The following is a 13,756-nucleotide window of genomic DNA, read 5'->3' on the forward strand; positions in this document are numbered from 1 at the left end:
CCCTCAGAACAAATTAGCAACTAGTATTATCTTCTCTAGACTTTGATATTCAGGTGCCATAGTACTCAGTCCGATTCCAACCACATCCTATTGGACAAATGGCATATCCAAGCCTCCTACGAAATTTACTACATCGAGAAGTTCACAAGTTACTGCCCACCTCAACATAACAACCAGATTCCCCAAAGTTACCAGATCAGAGGTTGCCAGAAAGAAAAACAGAAAGATCAGTTAAAGCAATTTAAAAAATACTTCAATGCTAAACACTTGTCAAAGCAGTATTTTAGGTAATTATAACCGTTATTCAGAGTTTGATAGCATTACTGTTAATTAAAAAAAAAAAGCAAAGATGCCATTAAAACTTCCTTTAGTGATCTCAGATAGCAACAGGAAACACCAAAGGAATACTGGCCAGTTATTAAAGATAAGCTGAGAAAGGGTAAGAACAGTATTCCCGCTGGGTCAGCTGGAAACAGAGATGGTTTCCCTGTTGAAGAATAGTAGCAGGACAATCCATCTTCATGTCTACTCATCAGATCAAATCCTCAGCCACTTTCCCTCATTGGGAGTTTAATCTCAGTTCCAGAGTATAAAATCTCTAATGCCCTCTCTATGGACCCAAGTGAGAGAGGAGCATTCTGAGGAGGGTTGGTGCTAATATGGAAGAACTGGTTGGAGACAGCACAGTTCACATGAAAGATTTTGCCCGGGGACCATGCTGCATCTCAGGACCTTTAGCACAATTGACCCCTTACATTCCATTAGAGCAGCAGTTCTCTACTGGAGCTATTTCATCCCCCAGGGAACATCTGGCATTTTTATGAAAATATTTTGGTTTTCAGAACTTGGGAATGGGAGACTGTCTGCTATCAATATCTAGTGGGTATTGGCCAAGGATGCTGTGAAACACCCTGCAGTCCACAGGGTAGCCTTCCACAAGGGATTATCTGAACCAAAATTTCAGTAAGTGCCCAGGTGGAGCAAGTGTGCATTAGAGGAAGGGAGAAAAGAGGGAAAATGTCCCAGGTTATCAATAAGAAGCGCCATGTAGCTTGTTCTGTGGATGCTCTCTATGTAGTTACATCCCAAAAACATTCCAGGCCTATTATTAAAGCTCGGAAATATCACTAAACTAATTTAGAAAAGATCTGGTTGACAAAGCTTTAAAATTATGTGCTTTTTTTGCATTTGACACTAGTTACCCTTCCCCTTCTCTCCTTAGGAAAAACAAGAAAACAATTGTCTATATTAAAACCAGGGTGCGCTCTCTGATGGGAACACACATTACCCGTGTAATGCCAATCCCACTGAGTTCTTAGTCAGGAATTTATTATATGGCATACACTGTAAAGTCCTATTTTAGAGGCAGATAGACATGCATGCACGCACATGAAGTTTGTGGCAGTCTGAAACTGTATGTCCCCCCAGAAAGGCATGTCCTTAAATTTAATCCATTCCTGTGGGTATGGACCCATTGTAAATAAGACCTTTTGAGGAGTTTATTTCAGTTAAGATGAGACCCACCTCATTCAGGATAGGTCTTAATCCTCTTACTGGAGTCCTTTAAAATGGAATGAATATATACATATAGAGAAAAAGCCATGGAAGAAAGAAGCTGAAATCAATGAACCCCAGAAGAGAAGGGGGAGACCAGCAGACAATACCATGTGGGGGGATCGCAGGCAGCCAGCCTGCAGGAAGAAAGTTTTGCCTTGATTTGAATATTTGCTCAGCCTCAAAATTCTAAGCTAATAAATTCCCATTGTCCCAAGCTGAAACAATTCATGGCATTTGTTTTAAGCAGTCTAGAAAACTAAGAGTTGTGAACTGAACTTCAACAAGATCATATCTTTTTGAAACTACTAAAAGGCAGTCATTTCTTAGACCTAAAAATCAGTTCCCTCCCTGCTCCCTCTCCCTGCCTATTTGGGTGCAATGTAGGCATGTATAATTGATACCCCAATGAATGTTTTCACTACTCATAGGAACTGGAAGCTGAAGTCACACCTACAGAACTGAAAATGACACCCACTTTCTAAAACAGGGATTTTTCTCTTCTTTAAATAATAATTATTTAAAGTTAACCCCTTTGCTGCTGGGTGTGAGCTCAAAGACACCTAGTGAAACACCAAAGTCTCCTGCCAAGTATGTTCTCGAATGTCTTTCCCCAGCACCAACCAGGCACAAGGCAGAGTAAGTGCCTCTGGTTCTCACCACCCATCCTTCCTGCAATACAAAGTGATTGATCAGCCCACTAATTGAACATCCTTAGCAGACTGAGATTGTTATCACCCCGTCTTAAGCATTTGACAGGCTCTAAAGTCCCCAAGTAATAAATTGAGGATAATGTGTTTTATTTGTTAGCTACACCCAGACTCCTTTGGCTCCAAAAGGTAAATAAACGTTTCTGCCTTATCCTTGAGGGGAAAAAAAGCCAAAGAAGAAAAAGAGTATCTTTTGGTTTCAGAGGAAATATCAGAAAGCCTGCTGATTCACTAGATAAAAACAGGCAGCTGCTCCCTACTAAATCCAACCTCCAACTCAAAGCCAGAAAATGGGATCCAATCCAAAACTCGACCATTTCCCTAAGGCATCCTATCCAGTGATGGTCGGCCTGGCCTCACAAAAGGGCCAGCCCACGGCAGGGGACAGAGAGGCTGCTGTGGAGCCTGATGTCAACCTGCCTAATCCCAAATAAATACCCTTGTTAATGGCCCAGACATCTCCCTGGAAATCCAGGAAGAATTATTTTTACTTTATGTTGTATAAATATTTATAAATCATCTCCAAGAATTAATGTGGTATATTCAAAAAGCTTAAAGTCGAAATTGACTTCATAGAGGGAAGTAATGTATCTGACCACAAGTGTTTTCCTGCCCACATGGAAAGGGCTAAAGCAGGATAACTGGTTCTAGTGCAGGCCTTGCCATCCTCTCATTGCAAGGCTCAAGGCCAGTTCCTTTACCAATCAGGGGCTCCATTTTCTCAAATGTGAAATGAGCAAGTTTCACTATAATGGTGTCTCCAAAGAGATATCAGCAGATCAACTGTCGAGGACTGAACGGGGGCTCCTCAAAGATATGTCCACATCCTAATCTCCGGAAACTGAATGTGACCTTAGACGGAAAAAGGGTCTTTGGAGATAGAATTAAATTAAGGATCTTGAGATGGGGAGATCATACAGGATCACCTGGATGGGCCCTAAATCCAATGACAAGCGTCCTTACCTGAGGGAGGCAAGGCCTACAATGCACAGGTTTTGTACATTGGAATGATGGAAAGGTTTTGTAATGGATGTTGGTAAAGGTAGCAAAACATTTGGAATGTAATTAACACTGAACTATATATCTGAATGTGATTAAAAGGGGAAATGTTCGATTATATATGGTAAGAGACTAAAAATTAAAAAAGAAAAAATCCATGGAACTAGACTGCCCAGTGAACCCTAAGTCAAACAAACCACAGATTATAGCTAACAGCACAGTTAATTAAAAAGTGCTTTCCTCATTGTAACAAATGTTCCACACCAATGCAAGGTGTTACTAATAGTGTAGTATTGGGAATTTATGCATGATTGTTCTGTAAACCCACAACTTCTCTAATAAAGACCAAGTGAGGCCAAGGGAGACTCTAATAAAGACCACGAGGCAGGGATGGGAGTGATGTGACCACCGGGTGAGGAATGCCAGCAGCCACCAGAAGCTGAAAGAGACAAGAAGTGGTTTCTTCCCCAGAGCCTCTACAGGCAGCGAGGCCTTGCCGATGCCATGGTGGACTTCCGCCTTCCAGAACAGTGAAAGAATACGTTTCTGCTGCTGTCACCCTGGAGTGGGGCCCAGGACAGGTCTCAGGGAATATGTACTTTACATTACTAGAGCCCATCAACCTCCCCATTCCCTCTCCTTCCTGGAGATCAAACAGTGCATTCCACAGCCCCCTTTGCAGTTGGGCGGGCCTTGTGACTAGGTCAGGCCAATGGGTTGTGACTGGAGGCCAAAGCTCATAAGAGCCTGTGTAATGTCCAGCTCTCTTCTCCTAAAGTAGCAAACCCTAAACTTTGGAGAGTCACCCAGGCTGCCTCAGACCTGGCAGGAATGAGAATAAGTTGCAGTTGTTTGTTACCATAGCACAAGCTCCAAGATCCTGACTGATCCAAAGATCCCAAAGGCCATCTGATTCTACAACAAGAGGAAGGGAGGACAACTTCCCTGTAAATGGCCAATGTGGTGGCAGTTAGTTGACGCCTGCAGCAGGTGCTATCATTTGCTCACTCCCCAGTTCTTCTTTGCTAACAGAATTCTAATTTTGTTCATAAAAGCAATGTACTCAGCCCCAGGGGGTGAACCATGATTCCTCTAGGTCAGTAGTTCTCAAACTTCAGAAGGCATCGGACTTACCTGGAAAGCTTGATAAAAGACACACTGCTGGGCCCTAACCCCAGAATGCAAGAATTTGTATTTCTAGCAAGTTTCTAGGAGAGTCTGATGTTGCTGGTCCATACTTTGAGAACCCCCGGTTTAGGTCAGTCTTAGCAATCCCATTCTTCTTTGTCAGATGCTTACTTTCCTTACAGGTGGGGGTAGTCATGTGACCCAGTCCTGATCAATGAGACATAAGAAATAGTCTGCCGGAGAACTTCTGGGAATGATTTTTCTCCCATAAAAAAGACAGCCCATTTGCCTTGTCTTAAATGTGGTTGTGTGAAACACTCTTGCAAACACAAAGTGACAAGCATGAGGATGAAAAACCAACATGCCAAGGAGAGCAAAGTAGAAAGAGAGAAAAACCTAGATATACTTAGCATTGTGGAGCTGATGCACCAAACCTCAAATGACATACCTCTAGGCTCCTTGCTAAGTGTTATAATCAAATGTCTGTTTAACCCGTTGTGGACTAGTACTGGAGGAATGTTTTCTCTCTCTCTCTCTTTAGTTTTTGGCCTTATGTTCCCTGTAGGAGGAGCTTCAGCTACTATAGCACTTGAGGCCTTTTTCCTCACCACTCATCCAGACAAAGCCCTGGAGAATTTAGCAGAAGGGATTGAGCAAGTTCAGCTCAGGCTGCTTCTTCTCCTATTTGGAAGCCATCTTCCTGCAGAAGGGTGCACTTTGTTTTGTTCTCCACGACATATCAAGGTTCATGGGACAGAGTCTGCCCTTGTGGAGGACAGCTGTCCTGTTTATGACAGAGGAGGTGTGGGAGGCAGAATTTCTAAAATGCCACCCAAAGATGCCCCAGCCTAATCCCCAGAACATGTGACAGGAAGAGCTGCCACTCTCATGATTATCTTATGTTATACGGCCTCACTGACCTCCAGATAAGGAGATACTTGGGGGGACACCTGATATAATCACACAAAAACTTGAATGAGTTTGGAAGCAGGTTCTTCCCCAGATCCAGAACTCCTGATATCCTAAGCATAGCACCCAGCCGAGCCCAACCGGACTTCTGACCCTCACAACTTCCAGATAACAAATGGGAGTAGTTTTAAGCTTCTGTGTTTATGGTAGTTTGTTACACAGCAATAGAAAACTAATGCAGTGAAGAAGTCCTTCTAATTCAGGGTAGAGTGGTTAGAAAGCTCTTTTGGACTCAGAGTTAAAGTCACATTCTCCAAACAGCTTATCAGCAATAAAGCTGACATTTTCATCTCTGACTCCCATGTTGATTTCTCAATTAATTCTGAACTTCAAAAGGAAGAAAGAGTTTTTATTCCAATTGCCCCAAGAAAACCCCAACAGTCAGTATTGGGTTACTCTGGAGCCAAGAGCATTCCTAAGTCATACAAGCTCCAGACCCCCACCTCCCAGCAATTCTTTAAAAGGAGCTCCGGACCTGGAATGTGTTAGAAGGACCCAAACCAGCATCACCGTCACAGCAGCAGACAGGTTTCCAGACAAATGATTTTATAGTCTATCGTTACAAGAAGAAAAACCCTTTTTTCTCCCTAAGAGCTGAAGAAAAACATAGCCAATGGGGAGAAAAGCATAACAATCACTGAGCAGCTGAAAAAACAAAATAAAAATAAAAAAGAGAACCTTCTCCAAGAGAACAAAAAATTCACAACCCCAAGCTTGTATCAGTTTATACTATATTCAGCTCTCAAAAAACAGCTAAGGGTAACTGGTGTTTTAGATGTAGTTTAAATGAATGGCAAAGAGATTTGAGATTTTCTATCTAACTTTACACATGGCAAACAAAGTGCAATCGTATGAATTTTTTTGTGTATTCAGGAAGCATGTTTATATTCCTTCTGGAACTAAGTCACCCCTTCTAATAGCACCTTCCAATGTTCTGCAAATGAATATGTCATGTGCTGCCAATTTGATAACATAAGGCTGTCTGGCTTCCTAAAAGATTCCTAGTCTTTGATGGCACTGCAAGGAACTGAGTGGGCCATTCAGCATAAAAATGCAATATGAGATTTTAAGGCTCTGTCTCAGAGTGAGTTGAATGATCCACTGGAGAGGCAGCTTTAAGGAGAAGAAAAACCCTCTCTATTCACTGTCTGAAATTCTTCAGAGAAGACCCCCACATTTGATGGCAGATGGAGTCAAACTGATTGCAACCTCTTCCCTCATTTAGGATACAGTAACTGAAATATTCAGCTAAAAGGAGATTTCAAAAGCTTTTAGCTCAATCCTTTCTAAGGAAACCAAGATCGAGTAAAGCTATATAAAAATTAAGAGTCAGATCAGTCATTTCTCCATTTGAATCCTGTCCTTCTGAGTGTTCAGTTGCAAGGTTTATTTTTCTCCAACACCGTAACTTGATGGCTAAAAGGGTACCTCTTTGAAATGGCTCTTGGAGACAGGGTTGCCATCTCTAGATTAGACGACCTCAACATCTGAGAAGCAGAGGCGCTGAGCACTGATGGTTTCCATGGTGACCACTGTGGAGCCCCGGTGCGTGATCTAATGAGGCCAGCTGGCTAGCCAGCTCTTATGGAGTAAAGATGTGAAACGTTCCAGAAAAACTTCACGCCACTGAGGTAACTGGGATAAAACCTAAATGGGCAACAAGCCTGCCAACAAGCACTTCTCTTGGGAGACAGACACTTCAGCAGCTCTGAACTCTACAGGCCTGGCCCTCTACCAAACTCTTTTCCAACCATTATTTCATTTACTCATTACCGAAACTTTACAAAGTACATTCAAATTCTATCCCTTTACCTGATAAGTAAACTGAGGCAGCTCAGTCAGAGTCACTGCACATATAAGTGTAGTGCCTTATTCCTCCCACTCTACTTTAATAAGCCCTCTGAAGCTGCTTGATTAGGGAGTGTCCTTGCTTCCTTCCTCTGAAGAGAAGCATAAGCTGTGATTTTAGGGATAGACAACCTCTGACTGCAAATTAAAGAGTTTTTGTCTCAGAGGAGAAACAGTACAACTTTAGCTCTTCTGCAATCTATCTTTGCTCATCATTGCTAGATTCTGGAAAAGATCTCAAAATGTCATATTTAAATATTAAGTTATCACAAGAAAGAAATCCCTGAAAAAGTTTTGAAAGATTTAAGAATTAGGTCAACAATGAAAAAGAGAACAGAAATGACCTTACACAAGCAAAACAAGGGTCTTGTTAAATTATATGAATGGGTGTGGGCTAAAGGTTATTAGGAACTCAAGTCCAATCACCACTACTTCCGATGCCTGTCACTGTTGCCTGAATGCCATATTTAGTAAATGAATATGAATTGAGACTTTTGTACCTTGTTTAATGGTAAGTATTCCACAGAGGAAAAAATTATTAAACCAAATGAAATCACCAACATTTTAGTATGAAATAGTATATTGGTACATTATAACTGAACTAACACTCATCACTAAGAGGAGGGAGAAGGAAGACCCATGAGGAAACAGATGCAAGGCAAAGAGCAGTGCGTGGAGAAGACAGGCTTTCCCAAGATGTCTTAGAAACAAGGATTAGCCTGAAGACACTGTGCTTGGAAATAAAATGGAGTTAAAGAGTTCCTATAATAAAGTGAAAGGATATACAGTTCTCCATTGCAAATGTACTAAAGAACCCATCTTCCATCTTCAAGGAAAAAGTGAGTATGCCTCATCTCTTCAGAAAATACTTATTGGAAAATCCATACTTTTAACCTTTTATATCATGATTTCAGAAATACCACTCTAAGGTAGAAAACTACTCAAGAGAGGGGTTTTGAGCACAGTAACTCTGACTGCCACTGGCCAAAATAGAAAATATGATCATGATATTAAACCATTCCATTAAAAACATAAGACAAATTTTATAATTCCCTCTGTATTCTGCCAGACTAAAGTCAATTGGATCACAGTGGCTAGGGTTTAAATAGATGTAGTACTCACTCGAAAGACCTTCTCCACTCTTGTAATGCTTTTCCCAAAGATGGTTCCAAGTTGGTCTCCAATCCCAGCCAATAGGAAACCAAAGAGCGGAATTCCAAAGATGGCATATAAAATACAAAAAATTTTGCCTCCTTCGGTACTTGGAGCAATATTCCCGTACCCTGGTGAGAAATATTAAAAAGAGAAAGGGAAAGTCATAAGATGGCAGAAAAATTATTGAATTGAACCAAAGAACACATAGACTTCTCCTTTAAAGGTTTCTACATTCCCCCAATTCATGACTCTTAGGGAATAGAACTTCATTTCAAAGGCCCTTTAAAATTTAGAACATCCTTCCACGGCTTTTCTTGCTTCTCTCCTTGTAAATAGTTTTAAGGAGATTTAGGTTTCCTGGTTCTTTATATATTTAGTTAGATTACATTTTAGGAAATTGGTGGCCACTCAGAATTGCCTTTCTGATGGAAAATGAGACTGTCCTCTTCAGAAGCACCAAATATATCATGGACTCAAATAGACATATCTAGTTTAGAGAAACCTGAATCACATCTGAGACATATTCACCAATGACTTATTTATTTGAAAGAGCTTCTCCTTTACAGTCTTATTCCATGAGCAACCCCTCCACCTAAAGACAGATTGTGATTGTCTTCAACATTTGTCTCCCTAGGACAATGGGTGCTTTGCCTTGAGAAGGATATGTGAATTGAGAAAGGACCCATGAATCATAGAGCCCTCACCTGGGAAGCCTGAAAACACCAAGGAGTGAAAGAGGGAAAACATGTGCCTCTTTTCCCCACTGACAGTGAAGTTTAGCTCTGCCAGGCTCTTTCTCTCCTAACTGGAAGCTTCACATCACCTTTGAATCCTGCCTCTCCTCCCAAACTCTCCTGCACAGAGTATAATGGGTGCTAAGTAAATGTTTGCTGAGGAAATGGATGTTTGAATACAAGAGAATCTTTTCATAGTCAGGTCTATTAATATGTAGTTCAAAGAGTGCTTTGAAAGCACCAACATCTGCATTCTTAAGAGTTTTGCAATTACATAAATAACTTATGCATAGTGAGTGTTATGCCCATCTCCCAAAATCAATCTACTGAAGTAAGTTCTATTTTATATGGATGAGGCTAAGAAAAGTATTATTGAAAGAAAAAGGCTTATAGCATTAACATACTTTATAGAGCGATTAGAGTCTAAACTAACTGATATTCCTTTTCGTGCCAATTAGTATTACAATATTATACTAACTAGTGTCTAGAGAGTCATCTAACTGTTTCCCAAATTAGGAACTCATGTGGGGCCAGTTCCTGAATCCATGCAATGGGTGAGTCACTGGGCTCCTGGTTATTGGCATGAGCAAAGAAATAATGTTATACAGTAAAGAACAGTAAAGCACATTAAAGAATAATGTTGATGATTAGTCCATCAATCATCCTCCTTCTGGCCTGGAAAACACTGTTTGCTTCCTGCCTTTGAGTATGACTCACCTGGCTATTTCCTTTTCAATTTCTGTTCACAACCACTCAAGCATCTTATCATAAATTATCTAAATGACAGTTTCTATTTCTTAAATGAGTGCCTTCCTAGTCTTGCATTTCTTTTACTCACCACCATTTTAATTTAATTGTGCAAAAATTGCTCTTGCAACTTTGTTCAGGTGCTTTCAAGAGCCTGGATAAGTGCATTTTTCTAAGCCTTCCTCTCTAAAATAATCTGACTTACATTAATATAGCTTTATTGAAGAGGAAATAAAAGTGCCCTGACTACTGTTTTAGTTTGCTAAAGCTGCCAGAATACAATACACCAGAAATGGATTGCCTTTTATAAAAGGGACTTATTTAGTTACAAATTGACTAATTTGGGTAAGCACACAATGGTGTCTCCTGGCCTTCTTTCCTGGCTTCTGGGTTCAAACAGCTTTCCTGGGAACATAACCTTTCTGTATTTCCAAACATTCGGATCTGTGTCAGTTCGGAGTTCTGAGCTGAGTTGTGCTCGGCTGTGCTGAGCTCCACTGAGTTATCTCTCTCCTCTCAGCTCTTATTTTAAGCTTCCAGATAATTAAATTAAATGTCACTCATTCTGGAAACCACTCCCCTTAGCCAACCACAAATATACTTAGCCAAAGATGAAATGGACTTAAATCATCTATGTCCATTTAAATCCACAGCAACAAAACAAATGGGCACCATCACCTAGCCAAGTTGACACCTGAACTACTAGTGTCCATCCCTTGTCAACTTGGCAACTATACATATCACCTAAAACCATACTTAATCTCTAAATAGTAAACAATAACAGGTGTATTTCTGCCTATCAATGCTCACCTATCCTGCATACAATGCACTAATCTTTCCATATACAAAATACATTCACTTTATCACAATATCACAAAAATCGTAAAACATTTCAGTAGCAATACAATACAATACCAACTCAAAAGATAGTATAACTCTCATCAAACTCAGTTACAGGCATGGTCTGTCTTAAAGCAAAATTCTACTCTGGCTGTAGAACTGTGAATGTAGAGCAAGTTATCTGCTTCCAATATACAAAGAAGGAATAGTCACAGAATAAGTGATCCCATTGTCATAGAGAAAATTGGAGGGAAAAAGGGGTCACCAGACCCAAATGATTCCAAAAACTTGCAGGACAAACTCCATTAAATTTCAAAGTCTGAGAGTCATTCATCCTAGGGGCTTTAAAAAGCAGCAGTCCCATCCTTTCCAAGGTCCTACATAGCAGCCTGTTCTCTTTAAATGCAGGGATAAGAGTGGCAGTATTGGAGAACATTGGAGAAACCACCTTTTTCTTGGTCCCACCCTCCTCAAGCATCTGGGTGGTACCTGGATTCTCTGCCATTTCTGGGGCACATGCTCAACCCCTTCAGAAAAATGGAGTGGCAGTCAGGCTCTCCCCAATTCCTGGGGAATGTGCTCCACCCTCTCCAAGCCTTGGGGCACCAGAACTCTTCCTGGACATTGAGGAAGAAGGTCTGCCCTCTACCTCTGGGGCAAACTTACCCCCTCCATACACACAGGCAGGTCTGCTCTCTTGGGCTGAGGTTTCTTGGCCTCAGAACTTAGCTTCCATCTTTCTGCCTCTGAGGTTATTTTCCTTCACCCTGTCCCTTTTAGTCCAGACTGGCATTGGTTCTGTTTATATACATCTTGCAAAAAATGTGTTGACTTGGCATGCAGCATACAGGGATCAAAGCCATGAGACAATAGGACTTTCCACAAATCCTTTCTGGATCACATTATCGCCAATCCTGGCTTGTCCTATAATGACTGACTGGTTCCATGTTTGGTTAAATCCTTACATGGGGCACTATTACCTAGGGTCTCACTTTCAGGAAGCCCTGAATTTTCCAGATCATCAATTTTTGGTTTCTTTGTAACCAAGAGTTTAGTTCTTAACCTATCTCTTGTCACATTTTACTATTAGCTGCAAGGAGAAACCAAGCTGCATTCCCCACACTCAGTTTAGAAATCATCCCAGCCAAGTATGCCAGATCATCACATTCAAACTGTCCCTCCCATCCAGCTGCAGGAATCAATTTTGCCAAACTTTCTAATTCTAAACAAGGGTTGCCCTCCTTCCAATCTGCAACAGAAATATTTTTAGAGTCCATATTTTTACCAACAATCTCTTCAAAGCTATCTAGGCTTTCTCTATCAAAGCTCCTCACAATTCTTTCAGAATCCTCCCCTTATCTATTTAAAAAGCCATTCCAACATGTTTGGTATTTGCAAATGCAGCAGAATCCCACTTCTGGTACCAAAATCTGTTTTAGTTTGCTAAGGCTGCCAGAATGCAATACACAAGAAATGGATTGGCTTTATAAAGAGGATTTATTTAGTTACAAATTTACAGTTCTTCAGTGGAAAAGCAGCTGGCTTTCCTCTGGCTTTCTCTATCACATGGGAAGGCACATGGTGACATCTCCTGGCCTTCTCTCCAAGTTTCTGGATTCAAATGGCTTTTTCTGGGGCATATCCTTTCTTCATCTCCAAACATCTGGGTCTGTGTCAGCTGTGAGCTCTGAGCTCAGTTGTGCTGTGCTGTGCTGAGCTGCTGCTGAGCTCTTTCTTTTCTGAACTCTCTTTTCCAAACCTTCAGCTAAGTAAATTAAACATTACTCATTGTGTAAGGCCCTCCCCTTAGCCAACTGCAGATGTAATCATCCATAGATGAATCTCACATGCTGATGATTTAAGTCCACAGCCACAGAACAACTGGATACCATCACTTAGTCAAGTTGTCACCTGAATCTAACTACTACAATCACTTCATTTCGTGAAGTTTTATGGTGATTCATGGAAACATACTAATAACTTGTGGAAATATTTATGACTCTTGCTTGACTCTGTTGTAACTGCCTGATTGTCATCAGGGAATATAGGTTTCTCAGAAAGAAACAGATTGCAGACATAGGCAAACAAATTGAAGCTTTGAAACTGCTAAATAGCATCTTATCAGTCCTGATAAGCACTGGATGCCCTTTCTCCAGCTTTCAGAGAGGATCTACCCTACCTCCACTGTTGATGGAACATCTCCAGCATTATCCAAGAACAGGAAAAAAGAGAAAAGATGGGGGCTCCAGTTGCAATTCCACCTTCTACTATCTGGTTGTCCTCTGACTCACTTAACTTCTCTAAATACTAGTGTTCATGGAGGAACTCAGGAAAATGTGAAAAATCAGTGAACCATAAAGAACAATACTAATCAAAGTATTATTATTAATATTACTATAAAAACTAATTTATTATTAGTTGAGTTTCAGAGACTAGCACACTAAGATAAAATTAAAGCAAAGCTTTTTGATAAGGGCACCAGTGATTTAATAATCAAGTAAGTCTTCAAATATATTTAAGGTCATCTTTCTTTGGTAACTCACTTCATAGCAGACATAAAGTAATTCCCATGCTTGACTAAGGTAATACATTTTGAGTGCGTGCATGTGTGTGTTTGTGTGTCTATGTACACACGTCAATGTACACTCCAGTCTCAGTTCTCATTCTGCATCCCCTACTTCTCCAGTGGGGGACTTCTCCAGTGTAATCCTCAACTCTGTCTCTCTGGGAACATTCCAGAGCTTACATTTTGGAGCTCTGCTCTGCTACAATGGGAAGGGCACATTCCTAGGTTTTTGAGGCTAGTTGTGCCAACTTTATTTGGCTGCCCTGCCCATTCTTCCAGAATGCCTGGTAGAGTTTTGAAGTAAGGTTTCAAACTGTTGTATGTAGGCTTTGAATTAGAAACTACAGATCCCTGTTCTAACTCATCTACTTACTAGCTCTAAGGCTTTGGGCAATTGTTTTATTCATCTATAAATGGGCCATTAATAGTACTTACCTATTAATTAAATGAGATTAAATGAGTTAATACAAGTGAAGTATGATGCATAGGCACTCAAAAAGTATTCG

At 40.7% G+C, this 13,756-nt stretch overlaps 1 protein-coding gene across 1 annotated transcript in view; it reads right to left on the bottom strand.

The window, feature by feature from the left end:
* KCNK10 (potassium two pore domain channel subfamily K member 10) overlaps window positions 1-13,756 on the bottom strand; it is an 89,853-nt gene that overhangs the window by 31,284 nt on the left and 44,813 nt on the right. Inside the window, exon 4 of the mRNA XM_077122310.1 lies at window positions 8,331-8,491. Within this exon, the coding sequence (XP_076978425.1) occupies window positions 8,331-8,491 (161 nt within the window). The remainder of the gene's footprint in view (window positions 1-8,330; window positions 8,492-13,756) is intronic.

The sequence above is a fragment of the Tamandua tetradactyla genome, chromosome 12 (genome assembly GCF_023851605.1).
Source record: "Tamandua tetradactyla isolate mTamTet1 chromosome 12, mTamTet1.pri, whole genome shotgun sequence".
Classification (NCBI taxonomy): Eukaryota; Metazoa; Chordata; class Mammalia; order Pilosa; family Myrmecophagidae; genus Tamandua; species Tamandua tetradactyla.